The following is a 20,739-nucleotide window of genomic DNA, read 5'->3' on the forward strand; positions in this document are numbered from 1 at the left end:
CACATTGCAGGTCCAAACTCAATAAATAAGATATAAAATGCTACAAAAGACATCCCAGCACTAAGTAAGAATTACAGATATCTGACTTAAATGTGGTTCAATATCATTAACAGCTGAATTCATTGACAGAGGACTGTGACTCGTATAGCGTGTGTGTTTTTCAGTCTCACACTTGATGTCCTACACCCTAGTACACTCGCCTGTATCCAAAACCAGGACGCAGTGCTTTGGGAGAAGGCTCTGTTCTTAAACTGAGCCCCCGGGTGTGAGATTGTCTCTTCACTCGGCCAGAAATAAAGAGATTTGATTGGATTAGAGCGTTGGGGGGGGGGGGATCTCATTAAGCTGCAGGTAAAGGTCAACTCTCAGTGGAAGTCACTTGTCAGCCGGTCACCCCACTAAGGCCACTTTGACGTGGACTTTTAATTTCACTCAATCAGGGGTTCATTGGGCCGTGGGATGCAGTACAGTTTCCAACAGGAACCCAAGATCCCAACAGTTAAAATAAACACACTTTAACTAAATGAAACCTCTGTCTTAGAAGCTATCACAATTTAAAATGCGCTTGCTGTGCAGTTTCTGCATCTGGTCACTACAGTTCCCTTGAAACGGGAACTAAGCATCAACAAAATAAATAACGTATTATTTGAGGTACCGCTGTACTGTACGCTTAATGTCAGTTTAATGAAATATTTCTATGGTGAGGAGATTCTTTACTTACCTGGTTGCTGATGAGGGAATGTTGGGTCTCTGTACATCTCTTGTACGACACGTCTCTGGAGATAACTTGTTATGCTTTTAATGCAATTTAAAACAATTGAATTTACAATCAACAATGAAGAACTGTAGGCTATATCCATGTGATTGTTTCTGCGGTGTAGTGTTTGAAATGGCCCATGGTGTAAATAAGCTGCGTCATGCATTTATGAATATGAAACCTACCCAAATAAATCTGAATGACTAATGCAGGTTACATGGTTTTAGATACTGAGCTATAATTCTGTCTAATCGACATTCTGTTTATGTTGTCCAAGTAGATTGAGCAGGCTTTGATTAAAAACCATATAAAAAATTTGTTCTTGCATGATAAATGACGGCGGTACATAGGTCATGTGATTTTGTTTACATTTGCCATAGTGTGACATAATCAATATCATGAAATCAACTTAATTAATATCATGATTATCCTTTTGCCCAGCCCACTTTTACAGTAATCGTGTGTATTTAAGGCCAATAAGAAAGCACAGCACACTAGTATGTTGAACAATGAAAAAAAAATACACTGACATCATTTTGAATATGCATGCTTATCCAGCCATTCAGGACGATGAGAGGCTGTCGGCGGAGGAGATGGACGAGAGGAGACGACAGAACATCGCCTACGAGTACCTGTGTCACCTGGAGGAGGCCAAGCGGTAAGACGGGAAGGATGGAAGGAAGGAAGGGAGGAAGGGAAAAAACCTTTTAGATAAGAGGAGCTTAATGCCGACTACAAGCAACCACTTTTCTCTATAGTGTTTACTTTTACACTCAGAGGAATGACCTTGGGTGCAGCAGTAGGTCTGTTTAATGTTTGATCGGGTAGAACAGTTCTGTAGTATAAGTCTGTGTTAAATGAACATCGTTACATATTAACAGCAGGGAGTGGTTGAGAAATGAACTGGTGGAGTGAAAGAGAGGGGAATATGATAGATAAGGGAACAAAGCGGTGTGTAATTGAATCATTTTGGTAGTACCATAGCGTGGAGTTTTAATGATGGACAAAGGCAGAATCAACAAGCAGCAGTCACGTGAGATGACGACACGGAGCTGTACGCATTGAGGACAACGTGTGTGATTAAGACATGGGAGGTGCTGACTTAATGTCTCCTAAACCTCACTGATCGCTGAAATAATCAAATACAACACAGAATTATTTTGAAGGTTTCTTGATCATTTTCTCAGTAGGTTTAGTAAATACTTTTGCAATGATTTCCACAAGAGTCTTTGAATAGCAGTAATTCTAAAGATGACATAAACCTGATGAAGACGATCTCTTGTGTGGTGCCTGAGCAAAACTAAACCACTTCCTGTCTTCTTCATGAGGGCATCCATCCAAGCAGAAATGAACAGGAAGTGTAATCATGCCTCTTTTTACACCCTGATTTTATGACAACCCTACCGAGACTGAGAGAGATAGATTTTCAGGATTGATACTTGGTGTTTTAACCTACTGTAGCCTATAGGGGCGATTCGGCAATCAGCCTTTTTCTGTGTGCAGCCTCATTTACATGAGCATTTCCTGACAGTTTATCGTTTGACAACTGAACTTGCACTTCATCTCAGTAAAGACTATTTGAATAGCCTACATTATCTGCTTATGTCACAGGATAATAAGGGTCTTTAAGGGCAGGTTGGCTAGACTGAGCACAGATTCAGTCGTCATCAAAATGGGGCCACGCCTAGATTGTCCCACATTCTTCTTCTTCTTCTTCTTTTTAGTGAGATGGAAAGTAGTGGAAGGCTAGCTCAGCCCCACTGCAGCAGTTTAAGGAACAGGTGTTTTAGTATCACTCCGCAGCTAACGTCAAAAGGATCACTATTCAACTCTTAGACACACTTTCACTTTCTAGCTTCCTGTTATTGCATCCCAGTGCTACTGACTTTTACACTCCTGTCAATTGTGCAATGAAACCTCTATTCTGGGAAGGCTGTCCAGTCAGATTAGGATTAAGACGGCTGCTAATGAAGCCGTTGACCACAGAGAGCATGGGATTAGGTTCTCCTCTCTAGAGTCAGCAGTGACTGAAACAAGCCAACCATAGTACTCCTGGGTTTTGATCTTACAACAGACATAGTTTCATTATACACCTATATTTTTCCCAAATGTGTTTGTTTAATTAACTCCAGAACAACTGGCCAATAAATGCTGTTGTATGTATGTGTTTCAAGAAGTGGGGAAAAAAACACCTCTTCCTGCAACATAAATGAAGCGCAGCTACTTTTACATCCCTTGTTAACTGTACGTCCCCATCAAAGAGGTTGTATTGCCTTTTATCCAATGCACAATGGTGGAGCGGCATGAACAAATAAATGGCAACAAGTGGTTTCACTGAAAATATCCTCCCCAACATCTTTGATTTAAAAAGACAGTTAGTTTGCTTCCAGTGCCTTACATGACACCAGGACAGCAGGATAGCAGGAATAGTACATTCAAATCTTTTATTGGCTAATTTGCGGATGGTTTATGTCACATATGAACTATCATATTTACCCAGACCACAGTAGATTGACCACATGCTTTGTTGTTCAAAGTCCCCTTGAAGTGCACTAGGTAGAGTGCTGAGTTAGTCTTAACTTTTGTTGTTGTCAGCTGATACACACACACACACACACACACACACACAGAGAGACACAGAGAGACACAGACAGACAGCATACAGAGTAGTGTCTAGAATGAGACTTTGTACCTTCAGCGGAGAGTAAACCGTCGATGGTTTAATCTGTAGTTCTTTTGGATGGGAACCCTTTTGGTTTGCTTTGATACAGGTCCACCGCAGGATATCTAGATCATGTGTTTTTACAGTCATGGATATTATCCTAATTTTCAGACACACCCTGGCCTACCACATATGCTAAATTTCTCTCATTACACACACAGGCACAAACTCATGACCAGCGTGACGCAAGCCTTCAGGAGACACTCTGGGGCGACTTCACAGAGACCGGATTGCGGCCACTGATGGCACCATGAACTGTGCATCACTTGTAACGGCTATTCACGTGGCATAGTATAAATGTTGTTACAGAGAAAAAGAAGAAATGTAATTTTCAGGCCGTACCTACAGGTCAAGCACAGCGACAAGGTGCAGAAACATTCCTCAAAAGACTGTAAAAGAAGATTATAATTTAAAGTGGAGGACAACAGAAAATATATCATCCAATGCTGCCGGGATCACTGGAAAGTCTGTCCATGACACACCATCTATAGTGCTGATCTTTGTGAATTGGACTGTTTTTGCAATGAGGCCCATTTGTGTAGAAATATGATACGTTACCTAATTTGAATACGTGCAAATAGCACAGGATCACTGAGGGGCTATTTTCACAGTACGGGGCGCATTACATCCTTTGCGAGTACTTTGAGCATTACACACGTATATTCTTTTTGGCTTACTTGTGCAGGTTTAGTGGCGGCAGAAGCCACACACTTGTTTTGGAGTCCAGATTTAAGTCCAAGAGTCCAGAAAGCGGTGTTTTGTTTTGCCCGGTGAGTTTCAGATTGGACAATGACAGGAAGGCCTGCTTTGGAGGGCTGTAAACAAGAGCCTGTCCTACTTCAGGAGACGAGTTCTGCCGGCATTGTTTTAAGTACAGGAAGTGGAGTTTCACAGGAGAGCTCTGTTACGCAGGATGTTCCTTTGACTATGTTTTTCGTCCTCTGTTATCTGGAATGTTGTCGGCATTTGATCTCCTCCATTCATTTGTCTCTTTTATGGAGATATGAAAGTTAAAATATTCAACAATGTGTCTCTATTTTGCCCTGGTTGGTGTCGGTCTCTAAGCTATGTTGTGTCTGTGGGCCTGAGCGCTTGTGTGTCTGCATCAGTTTCACTGTCATGCAGTGTGACATGTAACGCCATGTGCCTGTTGACGGTTAACCGTTATTGATGTAACAATAGCGTCTGCTTGTTACAAGGTTTTACAGGGAAGATGCATCGACTGTACTACTATACTGTAGTAGTACAGTCCTAAAAAAACAGTGAAGTATGGCAGACGTTTATTTTTTGCATAATCTACAGCATCAGGAGACATAATTGGTTACGAGGATGCTTTATTCCTCAAGGTGCCCATCCTACACTCTCCACTGGGTTTGTGCGTTGACGGTGCACGATGTGTTGTGGTTTTCCTCTAATGTGCTGACCAGGTGCTGACACATATTATGGCAGACTAGATCCTGTGAGCGCCCACACAGCCTTAATTAACCTAAACAAGGTGTCTGTGCGCATGCATGTGGGAGGAAGCACTTTGTTGCTTGTAGACGGAAAGGTAGAAGCTGCTGGTATGAATGAAACTTATCAACAAAACATAAGGAAGTTAAATCACTGAGCATTGTACTCTGCATAAAGGATACATATAATTGTATGATGAAGAGCAAAAAGGTAAAACCCTAACGTATAAACAGTTAGTTTTTAGGGGGGGGGGGGGGGGGGGGTGTTATGTATCACTTCCAGGCAGTAAGATGATGTGTAACAGATTTTCAGACCATGATGATTCACCGTGCTCGCAAATCATTCACTAGCTCTTTGGAATGGATTTTTTCCTAATATCTCCGGGAATAGTCTGGCAGAGACTGCGCTGAAGCCGCTCTTGAACCGTTTAAAGGAAAATCAGTTTGAAAGAAGGTCAACATTATTTTAAAACAAGCCGAGTATTGTCTGTTCAAGCTTTAGCTTCTACCACATCTCTCATCACGCTCACGAAAACACATTTTTGTCCTGCGGAAGTGAAACTCATAAACCTTCACCAGTGATAAATTTAGGCTGAAATAGTATTTAGTGTTTACATCCTGACGAGTAAAGCTAACCTTTAACCTTTACTGTAAGTCTGTCCACAGCCCCCTTCCTAAAGCATGCTGGGCTCAGTGTGGGTGCTGCTGTAACGATGCCCAGTTCTCACTGGCCTACAGACTGCTCTGTTGATCCGTTTCACTAAAAACATTTCAGTTAATTATAGCAGCGCTGACTTGATAAACTATCGTACATCTGGAGTTTGTGTTGTCCTAATAACATACATTTAAATGAAGACATTAAAATGAATGCAAAGTGTTCATTTATTATTGTTTTCAGGCTAAAGCTGAAATGCTCTTGTTGTTGTTTACACAAATGTTTGCTCTTTAAATAATTCATACATTTTTTTAGCCAGTGGACACAATGTATCTAGATCTGAGTTGATCCGGTAGAAATTAATTTAAAGGTGCTATATTTACTAACTTTGAAATAAAATCTTATTCCTACTGTCCCACCTCAGTATTATAGATCAAAGACAGCTTTGCACTATTATTGTCATTATGATCTAAATTGGTGTGTTCTCGGCCCACTGTCGTTGGTTTATGCTCAGGGCAGCAGGTGACTTGCTCACTACATGCAGGCATTCAGCCACCTCATGAATTGCACTGCACTGCGTAGTGCATCTCAGACGGCAGAGGGGATGATATTTGTTCATACTGAATGTAACTATAGCAAGCTGCTCAGTATTACAGAGACATTTTAATGGAAATTAAACTGGAAACCTCGCCAGCCACTTAGATGAGTTGAGCTCTTACTGTACTTCTTGAGAGTCGTGTCTTCTCATCTATATTTCTATTCACCTCAGCTAGTTAAGCGATGGTTTGAGATTATTCACTTCTCAGCTTTATACCATTAACTTGCCAGCTTAGACTGTAATTATTCATGTTTTTAGATATTTGATAGTAAGTTAGTTGTTAATAATAACTATCTCAAAAAGGGGTTTTCCACTGAGGTCAGTTTGGTTGCAAGAGAGAAACTTCCCTGCCTGCTCTGAGATCAGTATTTGTGTGCTCTCAGGTGGATGGAGGCCTGCCTAGAGGAGGACTTGCCCCCGACCACAGAACTGGAGGAGGGACTGAGGAATGGTGTCTACCTTGGCAAGCTAGCCAACTTTTTTGCCCCCAAAATGGTGTCTGAGAAAAGGATCTACGACAGAGACCAGGCCCGCTATAAGGTACATCTTCCATTCTTTTATTTATAGCCAGCAGTCTTCAGCTAAGGTCATAGTTGCACTACATTGTACTGTTTCACCAGTTTACATCATAGCAGACATGAAGAACGTCCTGACAGTTTTAAACAGTTCCACACAGGAAAGGGATAAAAGTGGCAGGCAGTTGTTTAGACCTACTAAAAAAGTGTCTGAGTGAGATCTTCAGCCTGACTTTGAGCTTGTTTCTTTTCTCTTTGACGAAAGGCAAACACACTTTATCAGACTGTGAGATGCTAGATAAGTGAAGGAGTCAGCATGAGGTTTTTAGTTATCCCGCTCGGCTGTTGTGCGTGTTTTAAGGCCATCGATGATGAGCTCGCTTTTCTATAATGCAGCATTATTCGTGCATGCTATAACAACCTTTTTATCACCGTTTTTCAGATTGCAAGCGGTAATGTTTTGAACAATTTCTCCGCACTTCCTCATATGGTGCCATTAATATGTCTGTGCTCCTGTTTTCATCTTCAGAGCAAAGGGCTGCACTTCAGACACACCGACAACACAGTGCAGTGGCTCAGAGCCATGGAGTCAGTAGGTCTCCCCAAGGTAAGCCATCGGTAACGCAGACGCACATGTTCAGTGTACAGACCCATTTCAAGCATTAGTTATCATCACACTGATAACTAATGACTCTGATTTGTAGATTAATTCAAGCTTATATAAAACTGTTGATATTCTATAAGAGTCTTTGCTGACTCACTGATCACTTGAGCGTCTCTGTGAGATTCCATTCAGGAACAGCACACACGGTAAACAAGCTGCTGAGAAAAGACATGACTCATGTTAATGCAAAGTCCTCATCAGCACAACAGCAGGTGCTGTTTGAAGGCTAATCAATTATATGTGTTCATGAAAGACATGAGTTGTGTTTAATGAAGGGAGACGTGACTTGTTTGTGTTTAGTTGTTGAGTCATTTATTTGCAGCAGATTACATTTTTCAAACTTGGGGGAAAGTTTTTTTTTTTTTTTTTTCTTTTTTTTTTGTGCTAAGTAAGAAGTTGTGTTTTTATCTGACAACATAGTGTCATTTAACCACGGTAACGGTATATTAAATGTCCTACAAACCATCTTATAAACAAACAAACATAAAGCTTAGAGGGAGACTTGTGATGCTTTGCAACACAAACTTTCTGAATTGGCATTCTTTGACTTTTCTTTATGTGTTAATTGGCTCAGTGTTAATCGCTCATATTAAAGGTCAGAATCCTACAACTAGAGAGAGAGTTTGCTTCTGGAACTAACAGAGTAGAATCTATCCGTCCATTCATCCAGTAGAATCCAAAACTAGGACAGGATATAATCTATTGGTTGCTAAATGAATTTCAGCCCGAAGAATCCATCCTCGGATGACAGTAAGACTGAGTCAAATACGTCTTTTAGTGATTTAAGGTAAAAAGCTGCAGAGAGTAAAGGGTGACACAAATATATAATCAGTTAACACAACCTGTTTTTACATGATACAATTCTTCAATTACAAAAGGTATAGTAAGCTCAGATTTTACCGGAAAATATAAATAGTTTAATCTCTGTGACCTGATTCACACACTGCACTCACACGTTCTGTTCATCTTTAAGAATGTAAACACTGACAGATGAAATTATATTGACGGTGTGGCAGATGTCACAGAACGGTAGTAACCACATTGCATCTTTTATGAGAAGAGACAAAAGACTTCACTGAGGCAGATCTTTCCTCTGTGCTCCCCTTTGGGATCCTTTTTAAAGTAATTTAAATCATATATATAATAACGTCGACGTATCTGTAGCTTTTTTTATTTCACCATTCATGTTTTGGAGCAAAATCATTATGTTGAGAGCATTACTCAGTTATGACTTAATGAAAGAAGTTATATAATAATAAATATCATTATGTTCACCCCTTTTAACTTCTGATGCATCTACAGGTTAAAATGTGAAGACAGCATTGTTGTGGATATTGTGTCACTGATAGAAGAAGAGTGACTAATGTATATGGTGTCTGCTTTCAGATATTCTATCCTGAAACAACAGATGTGTACGATCGCAAAAACATGCCCAAAGTGGTATACTGCATTCACGCACTGAGGTAAGAATAAAAGAGTGATTTTTAACTTTACTGTCTTCATGTATTTCTCACTTTTGACACCAAAATTGCTCCCTCACTTCTACAGATTGTTTATGCAATTGCAGGTTCCCCAGTTGCTCTTTTCCTGAAGATGCCACACCTCACTGTCATGTGTGATTTTACATCTCAGGAAGAAATGTAAACCAGTGGACTAAACTATTTGTCATAGCTGACCTAGAGTCCTACTCCTGGTGCCTGATGGTTAGAATTAAACTATGAGCTAATGGGCAGATTAGATTTAGCAAGAATGTCATTTGTCTGTATATGTTTTTTTAATCTGCTCATACTCTTTGTCACTGTCTAATTTGGATTTATTCACTTTAAGTCGGTGGTTGTGGCCGACATTGTCAGACACTTTGGTTTGTCTTTGACATGTTTGAGTAGTTATTTAGCTTTCTACACGGCAGTGTATTAAAGCTACAGAAGTTAAGGACAGCTCATATGTAGGAGGACAAATGTCTTACACTGAAATATTTACATTACTCTGTGGGGTTCAGGCGTGACCTCTTTTTGTTCCCATTAAGTTCAACCTTTTAATTTATATGTGAAGAGCAGAAACAGTACTTAGTGAGTGATATGAAACAGGAACTGGAAAATGTTGTTTCTACTCAGGTTAGGCAGAGACGGTTCTTGTCAAACAGACCTTTTTTAGATTTGTTTTAAGTAGATCAAGGCTATATTATACAGTACCATGCATTTGGCTGTAGGCAGCTGGTGCTGCATTGTTGCACATTCACATGCTTTCAGTTCCTAAATTGTCCAATTAACTATTCAATTACTCTGAATAGTTTGTGTTTTAAACACTTTTGATGAGCATAACCACACTCTGAACACTGCTTCTAATACAGCATTTACATCCAGGGCTTTCTGGTAAATTGAATGTTTCAGTGCACAACTCTTTACTTGTGGTCTCACCACAAAGGGTCAATTATTTGTCATAGTTTTGGGTTTGTGAAACTGCAAAAAGAAAGTGTATGACCTTACTGTCACTTGGGTGGCTGGAGAATCGCTTTTTCTATTGAGGTGACTTTGAATGAACTGAAAGGTCAATTTTATCCATCTGAACCTTCCAGTCAGCCAAACACAGATTTCGGGACTGGTTATGTCAGCTGCTTGGATTGTTTTTTCTGTTGTAGTGTTTCGCTCGGGTCCTGAGAGAATTGGTTTCCTTCCCTCTTTATGCACACACGTGCTCTTCCTTCCTGCGGGTCCAGCTTGCGTCCCACAAGGACCCACTGAATACTCTGCTTCCCTGGGTACAAACGCATGGAGGCAAAGCAGCGGATGCTCCTGCACATTCAGTGTGGTGGAAACTTAGAAAGGGAACACAATGTAATGGGGAAAGAGCATAGTTTACAAGTTGATTTTAAAACATAACGACAAAGTGGTAGAGCAGTTTGTTGTCTAAAAGGAAGAGGAACACATGGAAATAAACAAGGAGGATCCTCAGTCTGGAGATAGCTAGTTGCTCCAAGCTAGTCAGCTGATTGTCAGTAACCCCTGTGACTTGTAATCGACCACCTTCATTAATCCCGGTCAGCTGTTACTGTGTTTGTATCTCAGACTGAATCCGCTGCTTGTTAAAACATTACCCTTTGTTTAAGCATAGTTCAGATAGTTGTCTACAGCTCCCTGTGTCCCAAGGACAGAGTACATGTTTACACACTCACTGTGACTTAAGGGCAGAATAACCAGCTACTACTACTGTTCCACTCAGAGCTGTGCTGATGCCAGACCTGCCTTAATTATCTATAATTCATTACCACTTATCGGGTACCCGCGGGAAGATGAAAGTTTTATGAAGTTTCCAGCCACCTGCCTGTTGATTTCAATGCTCATTGGTGGACTGAGCTGGCTGGTTGTTGTCAGATGGTGCTTCTTGTAATGTGAGCCAACACCGCCCCCCTGTGGTTTACATGTGACAGGCTGCAATTAAAGGCCACGAGGAGCAACAACCATGAAGGAAAAGGGTCCAAAACTGGTTTCATGATGTCAGACTGTAGAAAATGGCAAATGTTCCAAACTTCTCTGTGCTTCCTTGTGTGTATGTGTGTGAGAATCTTATGGTGTAAATCTTATGGTGTAAATCTTATGGTCTAAATCTCATGGTTTATTTCAGCTTGTACCTTTACAAACTGGGCATTGCACCACAGATCCAGGACCTGCTGGGGAAAGTGGCCTTCACAGGTAACACCAGTGGAAATTGGCTTCTCCTGAAACTGAGCGATATACAATAACATGCACCTTTTTAAACAATAGAAGTTATTCATTGCATTAGTAATTGCTTTTAAAATGAAGAATAAATGTTTCCTTAGGGCTTATATAAAATACTGTTGTGTACGCACCTAGTTGTGCATTCGTATAACGAGAATCCTCTTTGTGTGGGAGGTCATTTTATTAGCTAGTCCTGTTGGAAAATAATTGAACAACACAAAATAATGTTATCATGTTCTCTCAAGCATGAACCATTTTATGAAGATTTTTATAAACATCTTGTCTGTAATTTAGATTTTTGAATTATCCAACATTTCAGTTTATCAAAAATATCCCCTGCAGCCATTCAATAGGACACGCACGCACGCACACACACACACACACACTACCAAGCTTCAAAGCTCTTGACATTGGATTGTGTTTTCTTTGCAAACTAACTTTAATTAACGTGTTTGTGAAGATTTACATAGTGAGCACAGTTATGAACATGTCAGAGTTATACAGGTCCTCAGAAAAACTACATTTAGAATGAAAGTGTTTTGAGAATCATGATTTTCATTTGATTATGCCAAAGCAAAGAGAATGATATTAATTATATAATATATGTATATTTTAGTTTTTACTATGCTTTGCTCAATAACCCCTGACATCGGTGTATATCTGTCTTCTAGAGGAAGAGATCAGTAACATGAGGAGTGAGCTGGAGAAGTATGGCATTCAAATGCCAGCTTTCAGTAAGATTGGAGGAATCTTGGCCAATGAGCTCTCAGTGGATGAAGCTGCCTGTAAGTCCTCTCACGTTGTAACTAATCTCCAGATCATTTTGTTTGTGTTGTTTCCTAATATCTTTGTGGCCAGCACTGAAATGTTCACACACACACTGTTGTTGTTGTTAGTGCATGCTGCTGTGATTGCCATCAATGAAGCGGTTGACAGAGGTCAGACATCTGTGACAATGGGATCCCTGAATAATCCGAACGCAATGCTGAGGAATAACCAGGAAGCTCTGGCCCAAGACTACCAAGACACACTGAGCCAGGCCAAGGCTCGCAAGCGGGATCAGTCCTCAGGAAGGGTGAGGAGCCAGGGACCTCTTGTGTTTCACCGTCATCATTTATATAACAATGTTTGGTTAATTATCTGCTTTCCTTGTATAGAAGGGTTGATTAGACTTTTACCATCTTTGTTAGAAAGTTTGTTTACTGAAGTTTCTCTCTTGCTCACCAATTCCTATCTCTCTCTATTCACTTGTTTTTTGGACTAGTCAGATATTCAGTTACATAAATGCCGAAGACTATTAAACATTGAGACCAAGTTTGAGTAATGGAAATAATTCAAACTGTTGCTCTGAGCCGATATTTCTGACTGCAGTGTCTACTACTGACAACTATAACAACTACACTGAGCTTTGAAAGGGGTTGCCTGCACTGACTCACTCTATAGGCCTTGCCAGCACATTCCAGTGGCTGCAGTGTCAGCTCTACGTCACCAAACACAAACCCTCCAGATCGCCCGGCTTCTCGTCTCCCATTGTCTTTATAAATACTGTACAAACAGGAGCTTAATAGCTGAAATGTGAACTTCATCAGTATGAATGGGGAAACAATTAATGTGATCAGAGAAGAATTAAGTGCTATGTATATCCTAAATATATATTTACATATTTGTCCCCCTCAATTAGCGCTCATCGATTGCTACTGAAGAAAGAGATGTTTATGAGGAGCTGCTGACTCACCAGGAGATCCAGGGCTGCATTGACTTTGTCAACAGTAAGGACTTCTTCTTTTTTTGAATTCTGTCAAGTACCATGAATGCATTTCTTTTTGCATGAAAACACTTTACTGCAGTTAATATCTATACATTCCATAAGATTGGTTTGATTCAGGAAAAGAAACAAATGATCCCTAAATTACATCTGCCTTGTTTTTTCCTGTCCAGTCCAGGCAGCAGTACGGCAGGTGAATCAAGCGGTGTCGACCCAGGACGAGACTGCTCTGTTGGCTTCACTTAGGCTTGAAGCTCTGGGCCTGCTGGGTGTTCAGGAGTCAAACAGTCGCTGGTACCTGGATCATTTTACCACCTACTGCCAACATAAATCCAAGGTATACTCCGGCTTCCACTTGTTAAGTCCTGCTGTGAGCACATGGCACTTCATTAGCTGAACAGATGTAGTGTAGACACTGAAGGACTGTAGCTGTTGCTGATATGCTGCTGTAACTACTCAGCGAGTGAAGACATTGTGCTATTAAGAACAGTCCATCCACAACTTACAAAAAAGCTAATCGGCCACCATAACTTCATTTGGAATGGACACCACCAGACACTCTGCCCTCCACTTTGCCCTGCTTTAAAACATGCTGACTAATGGGACCTTGGTGGTATCTCTCTAGTGAGCGCTAATCTTTGTGTTGCAGGATGGAGGGAGGACTGTGATGGTGGACAAAGAGGAGATTCAGAGAGTTGTCAGCTCTTGTAATGACTGTGCTGAGGCAGAGAAACGAAGTAAGCTACTTTTGTTGCTAACCGTAATGTGTATTAACTCATATTTGCTGGTCAGTTGATAATCACATATGTACGCATTAGCAAGCTTCTCAAAGCAAACGTGTCAAGTCTATGTTCTATTGCACAGTACATCTCATGATTAATCTTTAAAATGAGTAATTGTAAAGCCAGGAAGAAATGTAATTTTATTACTGACATGGGTTGCCTGCATGACGTGACTACCTGTGATCCTTTTCTTGACCAGAACTCGAGGCAGTTGCAGTGATCAACACAGCCATTCGTCTCGGCAATGCAGTGGAGACGGTGGAGGAGCTGATGAACCCTGAGGCACAGCTGCCAATCGTCTACCAAAGTGCGGCCAACCTCTATCAGGCTGAGCTTTTTAGTTTACAGCTACAAGGGGGACGGGTGAGACATCATGTTTGCAATTTTGACTCTTTCATATGTGGACTCGCATGCTGAAACGGGTCAGTGCAATATGTGTACTGTAGTTACATGTCACTTCAGGCTTGTGATTCAGACCTTTATGTTTGTTAGTCTGGCTTGAGCCACGAGGAGCTGAGTGTAGCTGTGGAGATGCTGTCAGCTGTAGCAGTGCTGAATGAGGTGCTGGACACCAAAGACCCCCAGGCTGTGATTGAACAACTGACAGACTCTCCTCTGGGCTTCACCAACATGGATCAAGACAACCTGAACAGGTAAAGATGGCTGAGTTGTTCTGTAACGTTAGACCTGTAATCGCCCTGCCTTCAGGTTTAGTGATGCTGGTAGCGATCGAGTTCTCTTTCATGATTACCGTTTTGTTGTTCCTGCAACTGTGGCGCTCACTGAAGTTAAATGATGGTGGTGCAGGATGGTTTTAGGAGAATAAAATGAATTCGATAAAAAAGTTACATGTGTAATGTCTTCAGGTTGCCCATCACTTCACTCCAGTGTAGGTCTCTCTGTGCTGTAACTTTGCCAACATAAGGATGGGCTGATGTGTGTAACTTCTTCATGGACCTCTCCCTCAGGTATGCTGACACTCTGATCGAACTGCGAGGCGAGGCTCTTGCCAAGGGCCAGGAGTTTCTCACCTGGAATGATGTTCAGAAATGCATCGACACAGTCAACGTTGAAGTCCACGAGGAGCATGAACGTAAGAAAGTATTGCTGTTTCCTGCTTATGTTTTTAAGTGGTGTAGCTTTTGGACATTCAAAGACTTTTAAGGCAGCAGTTTCAAACCTTGGAAATGGTTTTATTTTATCTGTGATCCTACAGTGATAATTATTAAAATACACACAATAAATGAAACTCATTGAATGATCAAATATCAAATGTATTGTTGTCTTGTACTTCCAGGCATCATAGCTTTAGCCGAGATCAATGAGGCACTTAACTCAGGTGATCATCATCAGACGCTTGCGGCGCTGCTCCTCCCTACAGCCAAGTTGACCGGGGTGAACGCAGTCACAGCCAAACACTACCATGATGTCCTTCAACATACCAAGCGGCTCCTCTGCCAGGTATTGTGACTCTATTTATATAACATTCATGCAAAAAGAAGGTGTTGTTCTTCCTCTTATATTCTCAAAGAGCAAAATATTTAAAAAAAGAAGCCTTTATGGCTGCATAAACCGGTGTTGCCATTACATTTTATAACCTAATCTCATTCTAATCATTAGTTTTGTTAGATTTCCACAGCAGGCTCCAGTTTACATTTCTGCATCATTATGAATGTGAAAAGCTAAATGTTGATCTACAACCGTTATGTACATATTATATGTAATTAAGAACAATAAGGCCAAGAGGGAATAGTTGTGTGTGTATATATTTTGTATTTAATTCTGACTTTTAACATGGCAGAGAGAAAAGATTATTGTTGACAATTGTGCGTCATCAAGCCAACAGTTTCCCAATTTGACATTTTGCTGGGTTGACATGATAGGCTTGTATTGGATTCACAGTGAAAATGTTCCCTTCCTGATCCTAATATTCCTAAAACTTCACAAAGCTCTGTGTTGTTTCAGACCCAGCAGAGATCGCAGTATCGCCCTGTTGAATTCACAGCGTCCAGTTTTAACTTCACCATCTTTGTTTCTGTGCTTGCGCTTCCCTGCTGGTTCCCAACAATGCTCCAGCAAGGAGAAGCTTTTTCGGTGCTCACGCAGCCGGTCTCACGTCGTAACAGTCGGCCTCTGAGATATCCCGCGGAGGGAGATGAATTGTAGTTCTGAGGCTGCCATCTTGGAAATGAGCGTACACAGGAAGGGATCCAGACAACTGTGGAAGCAGCAGAGACACACCGCTACTCTGTAGTACCCGTACAGTCTGTCGTCCCCACTGGAAAACAGGCGGATGTAGTGGGCGATATGCAGGATGCCGCTAGGCAAGAAACACACCACAAAGATGATGAAAACTAGAGTGCTGACCCTGATGAACGGTTTCCAGTCACAGCGAGATTGCCCGAGGTGGTATACCACTGCCACATGGGCATAGATACAAATCAGTAAGGGCACTATAAAACCCAGACACACCAGCATCAGCCGGTATGGTACCAGCAAGGAGTGTGACCTTTCTTCTAGGGGAAGTACATCATGGCAGGTGGTTACCCCCAGCTGGATAACCTGGTAGCTCTGCCTGACCATGAGCTCAGGCACAATGGCAGCCACGAACAGGAACCATAGAACCAAGCACGTCCACACTGCCAGGGTAGTCTTAGCCAGCCTTCTGTACAAAAACGGTCTGACCACAGCCAGGTAGCGCTTCAGACTGATGCACGCTATAGTTTGTGCTGAACTGTAAACATTGCCATAAAACAAGGCCGTGATAAGCCGGCAGGAGATTTCCCCAAATATCCAGTTGTTCCCGTTGAAGTGGTAGTGAACACGCAGCGCCAGGGACAGCAGCAGCAGCAGGTCCGACAGGGCCAGGTTCAGGTAGAGAAGTAATGTGGACGAGGACTTGGCTCTGAGTCTGAGGAAGGCCAGAATGTAGGCGTTGGAGGGGATACCCACCAGCATGGCCAGGATGTATGATGAAGGAATGACCCTGGTGCTGAGGACCCCTGTGGTGTAGGCTGTCACTGGGTCCTCCGGGTTCACATGCAGTCGAGGGTTTGTGCTGGGATCCAGCGGGTCTGGCAGGCGGTTGGTGTGGTTACGTTCGTACAGCGACCCCCTGAAGGTCTTCGGTATCGCACCAGGTGGAATACTGGTTTGGGACCAGGTTCTATTTCCTATAAATAGATAGAAAAACAATGTTTATGGCTTCAAAGCAACTTAAATCTTAAAGTAAAAGTATGTTTGAAACTATAGTAAAACATAAATTCCAGTTAATCACGCTGTCTGTTAATTTATAAATAAACCTTTCCATCATAAATGGAATGATTTTAATTTTGTATTGTATTAACAACTAAAATAGTTAAACAATAGTTTTGTTAACCACTTGGTGCGTACCAAAAAGATGTTTCAAGTATAAATATCAAATATTGGACCCAAGCTTAAACATATATACACATATTCTATTGTTAAACTCTAGAAGTGTTTTAATAAACTTACCATCGTGCTGAATGGTTGGCACTGCCATCAAACAAATGAGTATTCCTGGCACAAGGTCGGCCATCTCTCTCTCTCCCGTCTATATCCCAGAGATTTGAAGGTTTCTTGTCTTCGCCACTCGTTGTTGCTTCTTTTCAGTAACTGTAGGAGTTCTCCACCGGTGAAATTTGCTGTTTTGCATCTCTGCAGCGCAACAGTAGAACTGATAACTGTGTGTACTCGAGCCTGGCTTCCTGCGAGTGCGCTGTATGTAGGGCGCTCGTCGGTTTTGCACGGTGCAGCGAGCACGTTTCCTGTCCAGGCTTGAAAACTGAATTCCCTTCTGCCTGCGTCAGTAACTGCCCACTGACTCACCGTGGGGGGAGGACAGTGTCTAATAGTTTCAACAGCTGGGTTTTGGTATTAAATTTGACTGTAGTGTTGGTCATCCTGGTTGTGTATTTGAGGAGTCACTACTGTAATAGATGTTTTTGGATATTGTAAGCTTCGGCATGAAAACATATGCTATTAAGCCAACACTATTATGTTCTATAGCAACTATACCATGGATGTATTATCTACTTTTTTTTTTTCCCTGGGAAGAATTTGGTTCGATGCAGATGTAAACAAAACAAGCTGCGTTTAGTCTGCTGTGTGTTTTAATGGTGACTTCCTTCCTGCTAGCCCTGTGGTCAGGGATACACCCCAGGCCCCACCAGGCCATCTCTAAAAGTAGCCTGAGAACAAACACAAAAGTCACACTGAATAAACATTCTTTGTGGTTGTTGTGATGTTACATTGTCACGGTCTGTGAGTCTGGGCAGGATATGTTTGTGGTGTAACTATTGTCAACAATCAACATTTTCTCCTTTTCCTTAGATCTTACCTCTGGACACAGAGGAAATGGTACTGTCTATTATTTGCCGATGCTGTAATGGCACCAGCTTGCGTTGTCAGTGTTGCTATGAAGTGCGACTGTCGTAGAGCTAAATCTCCACAATCCTAACTTGATGAAGTTGCATTATAACTACAATCATTTCTTACCCTGGACATCAAATGTTTTGACCAAAATAGTTTCAAAACAATTGTAATTTGATATCAAGTTGGTATTGTGCGCGAACAATGCCTTGTGAGTCTGAGCTGTAGTTTTGTCTCTTCCATCTGAAAAGAGGAGAAATGACCTCGTGTATTCGCCTGATTGTAGACTTCTGGAGATGAGTCTGCAGTGCTGTGGTTGGACCAAATCCAAGAGGCCATACACACAGCCAACCAGGGTGAAGAGGAGGCTGTGGCATGTATGTACCCAGAGTTTAAAGTCACTCATCCAAACAGTATCTGGTCCGGGTTACTTCTTCTCACATTGAGTACTAGAATGTGATTGTACAGAGGATGTGCATTATTTTCACGTCACCACACCACTCTATGGCAGCGGGCTCATTACTGTTCTAAATGAATACTCATAGATTGTATCAGCTATTGGCTACAGTTGACAGTGTGCCAGCACGACATTCATTTAAAGACATTTTGATCACATGTAGGCATCTAACGGATTTGATCAATATTGCCATGAATCATGGCTTCATCTTTTGTGATACATAGTTGATACTTTGGCACCGGTTTCAGGATTGTTTTGGTCTTTCTTTCCTTTCCTGCAGATATTTTCTCTCAGAACTGCTCTGCCACATGTCATTGAAATGATGACACATAATTTAATGTTGCTATGGCTCAAAGACTATGTTCTTTGGTACACATTGTTTCATATTAATTCTTTCTAAACAATATAGATGACCTGTGTGTTGATACTGTCATTATTGTGGTCACAATACTGTGATTGTGATGTGTTTTGGACTATTTCTTTCTTACTCATCACTCTTTACTTTGCCGTTGCTGTATTTTCATATTTGACTCAACAAGTTTTTTCGGCTCAATCTTGTTTACGTTGTTAGTGGCTGGAGCAGTCGCTGATATTAACAGGACAGTGGCCGAGGGGGACTCTCAGAACACACTGCAGGCGTTGCAAGTTCCCAGTGCAGGACTGAGAGCGGTGCTCCCTGAATGTGCCGACACATACCAGGCTGAACTGGCACAGAGACAAGCGAGCAGTGCCACTGAAGGTAACTTGACTTGCTGCACAAGAACCACAAGAAAGGAAGCTCAGTGTTTCAGAAATTGATGCCCACCTGATTTTCAGATTTGGGTGTCAATATGACGTTCATTGGGTCTAAAGGGGCGCTCTCTCTGCTTCCCTTCAGGCAGCACTGATGGTGTGTGGGTGAAACATTGCATGAAGGACAGATATGACTACTACTATAACCTGGAGACGGGACAGGGCACCTGGGAGGAGCCTGAAGGATTTGAACCCAATGGTGGCCAGCTCAGTAAAGAGGAAATCCAGGTACCCGCTGCTGCACTGCATAGTTTCACGACTCCATTATGCAATGATGTGTTAACATGCTTACAGCCCAATGATGGGATAGATTTCCTTCTTGGTTTAACAATGGATTCAGTCATAATGATTTTAAAATGACACTAATAATTTGATTAAACATTCACACTAGTTTTTAGAGTCGGTTTCTTTTCTGAAAATCTTTAAACAAGCCTTTTTTTCCTTTTAGAGTGTTGTCAGCTGTTTGACTGCAGAATACAACAGGGAGCAGTTATGGATGGCCAATGAAGCCTTGGTGACCCAGCTGCAGGCGAGGGTCAGAGGTTACCTGGTCAGGAAAAGGCATGCCCAGAGAATGGAGTATCTACGCCAGCAGGAACCACACGTCGTCAAATTGCAGGTAGTGTGTGGACCCACTAGCATTGTTGTCAGAAATCCGATCAACTTCAGTGAATTTGCAAATATTATACTGACAGTATATGTTTCTATGTTTGCATCATTCTGGAAGGAAAATCCAAAACCAGATAAAGCACATAACATGTTTATTTAGAGCAGTGACGCCTCAAAGACAACACCAGATCAACCACTTAATAAGATTAATAATGCCTTTTTCTTTTTCTTTTCTTTTTTGCAGGCCTGCTGGAAAGGTTACAAACAAAGGAAAATATACAAAGACAGGATGAATTTGCTTCAGAAAAATGTTTCTTCGATTGTCAAGGTGATACATTCTGTTCATTTTTTATAAAGAATATATTAAAAAGTAAACTTATTGAATGACTAGACAACTCTAAAGCTGTGCACCCATTTCTTGTAAGTGAGAGCTTTATCATCAATCTCTAGAAATCCTCCGCCACAAACTGAAATAACCATCATAGATGGATTAAATGAATTTGTACCATTAACAACATGGCTGCCATATCAAATACCTGACATAAAACACTGATGCTTTTAGATCCAGGCTGTGGCAAAAATGTGGAAAGCCAAGCGTAGCTACAATCAGAGGTTGCAGTATTTCAAAGATCATGTGAGTAACACCGTGAATCAACATCATGACGAGCAATTCTTCGTATTTGGGTTGTTTGTTCCATGTTGTGTAAGACTCATTGATCTGTGTGTTTAGGAAAAAGAAATTGTGAAAATCCAGGCTTTTCTAAAGGCCAACAAAGCAAGAAATGACTACAGAACCCTAAGTGAGTCCAAAAGGCCTTTTACACTCCTGCAGCTGAGCTTTACTGATATAATGTCACTATTCTG

At 41.4% G+C, this 20,739-nt stretch overlaps 2 protein-coding genes and 1 long non-coding RNA gene across 8 annotated transcripts in view; 1 reads left to right on the forward strand and 2 right to left on the reverse strand.

The window, feature by feature from the left end:
* iqgap2 (IQ motif containing GTPase activating protein 2) overlaps positions 1-20,739 on the forward strand; it is a 30,421-nt gene that overhangs the window by 1,663 nt on the left and 8,019 nt on the right. The window contains exons 2-23 of one of the 5 annotated variants that reach the window (XM_076098799.1): positions 1,316-1,415; positions 6,567-6,723; positions 7,228-7,305; positions 8,749-8,825; positions 10,984-11,051; positions 11,750-11,863; positions 11,975-12,153; positions 12,760-12,847; positions 13,017-13,180; positions 13,493-13,580; positions 13,825-13,988; positions 14,118-14,278; positions 14,594-14,718; positions 14,923-15,086; positions 17,979-18,005; positions 18,304-18,394; positions 19,046-19,213; positions 19,352-19,494; positions 19,715-19,885; positions 20,120-20,203; positions 20,438-20,509; positions 20,606-20,675. In XM_076098799.1, the coding sequence (XP_075954914.1) occupies positions 1,316-1,415; positions 6,567-6,723; positions 7,228-7,305; positions 8,749-8,825; positions 10,984-11,051; positions 11,750-11,863; positions 11,975-12,153; positions 12,760-12,847; positions 13,017-13,180; positions 13,493-13,580; positions 13,825-13,988; positions 14,118-14,278; positions 14,594-14,718; positions 14,923-15,086; positions 17,979-18,005; positions 18,304-18,394; positions 19,046-19,213; positions 19,352-19,494; positions 19,715-19,885; positions 20,120-20,203; positions 20,438-20,509; positions 20,606-20,675 (2,553 nt within the window). Of the gene's footprint in view, positions 1-1,223; positions 1,416-6,566; positions 6,724-7,227; positions 7,306-8,748; positions 8,826-10,983; positions 11,052-11,749; positions 11,864-11,974; positions 12,154-12,759; positions 12,848-13,016; positions 13,181-13,492; positions 13,581-13,824; positions 13,989-14,117; positions 14,279-14,593; positions 14,719-14,922; positions 15,087-17,978; positions 18,006-18,303; positions 18,395-19,045; positions 19,214-19,351; positions 19,495-19,714; positions 19,886-20,119; positions 20,204-20,437; positions 20,510-20,605; positions 20,676-20,739 lie in introns of those variants that run through there. The other 4 variants (XM_076098798.1, XM_076098801.1, XM_076098800.1 and 1 more) reach the window with 4 other exon arrangements.
* Positions 6,495-13,414, reverse strand: LOC142957186 (uncharacterized). Of its 2 annotated transcripts, XR_012956073.1 has the most exons (4): positions 11,210-13,414; positions 10,991-11,083; positions 10,628-10,769; positions 6,495-10,177 (listed from the first exon to the last, which is right to left on the reverse strand). It is a non-coding gene; the product is annotated as an uncharacterized LOC142957186 (long non-coding RNA). The 2 variants fall into 2 exon arrangements; XR_012956072.1 differs by lacking the exon at positions 10,628-10,769.
* f2rl2 (coagulation factor II (thrombin) receptor-like 2) lies at positions 14,798-17,411 on the reverse strand. Its single transcript, XM_076098803.1, has 2 exons — positions 17,121-17,411; positions 14,798-16,798 (listed from the first exon to the last, which is right to left on the reverse strand). The coding sequence occupies exons 1-2, from the start codon at positions 17,182-17,184 to the stop codon at positions 15,738-15,740; spliced, it is 1,125 nt and encodes a 374-aa protein (XP_075954918.1). The 5' UTR covers positions 17,185-17,411; the 3' UTR covers positions 14,798-15,737.

Source organism: Anarhichas minor, unplaced genomic scaffold (genome assembly GCF_050575085.1).
Source record: "Anarhichas minor isolate MPS153535 unplaced genomic scaffold, ASM5057508v1 ptg000025l, whole genome shotgun sequence".
Taxonomy (NCBI): Eukaryota; Metazoa; Chordata; class Actinopteri; order Perciformes; family Anarhichadidae; genus Anarhichas; species Anarhichas minor.

Excerpts from the sequence above, each read along its gene's own strand:
- f2rl2 (XM_076098803.1), bottom strand. The coding sequence starts at position 17,184 with ATGGCCGACCTTGTGCCAGGAATACTCATTTGTTTGATGGCAGTGCCA. Across the intron at positions 16,799-17,120 it reads GCCAACCATTCAGCACGATG|GAAATAGAACCTGGTCCCAA; the intron begins GTAAGTTTATTA and ends ATCTATTTATAG.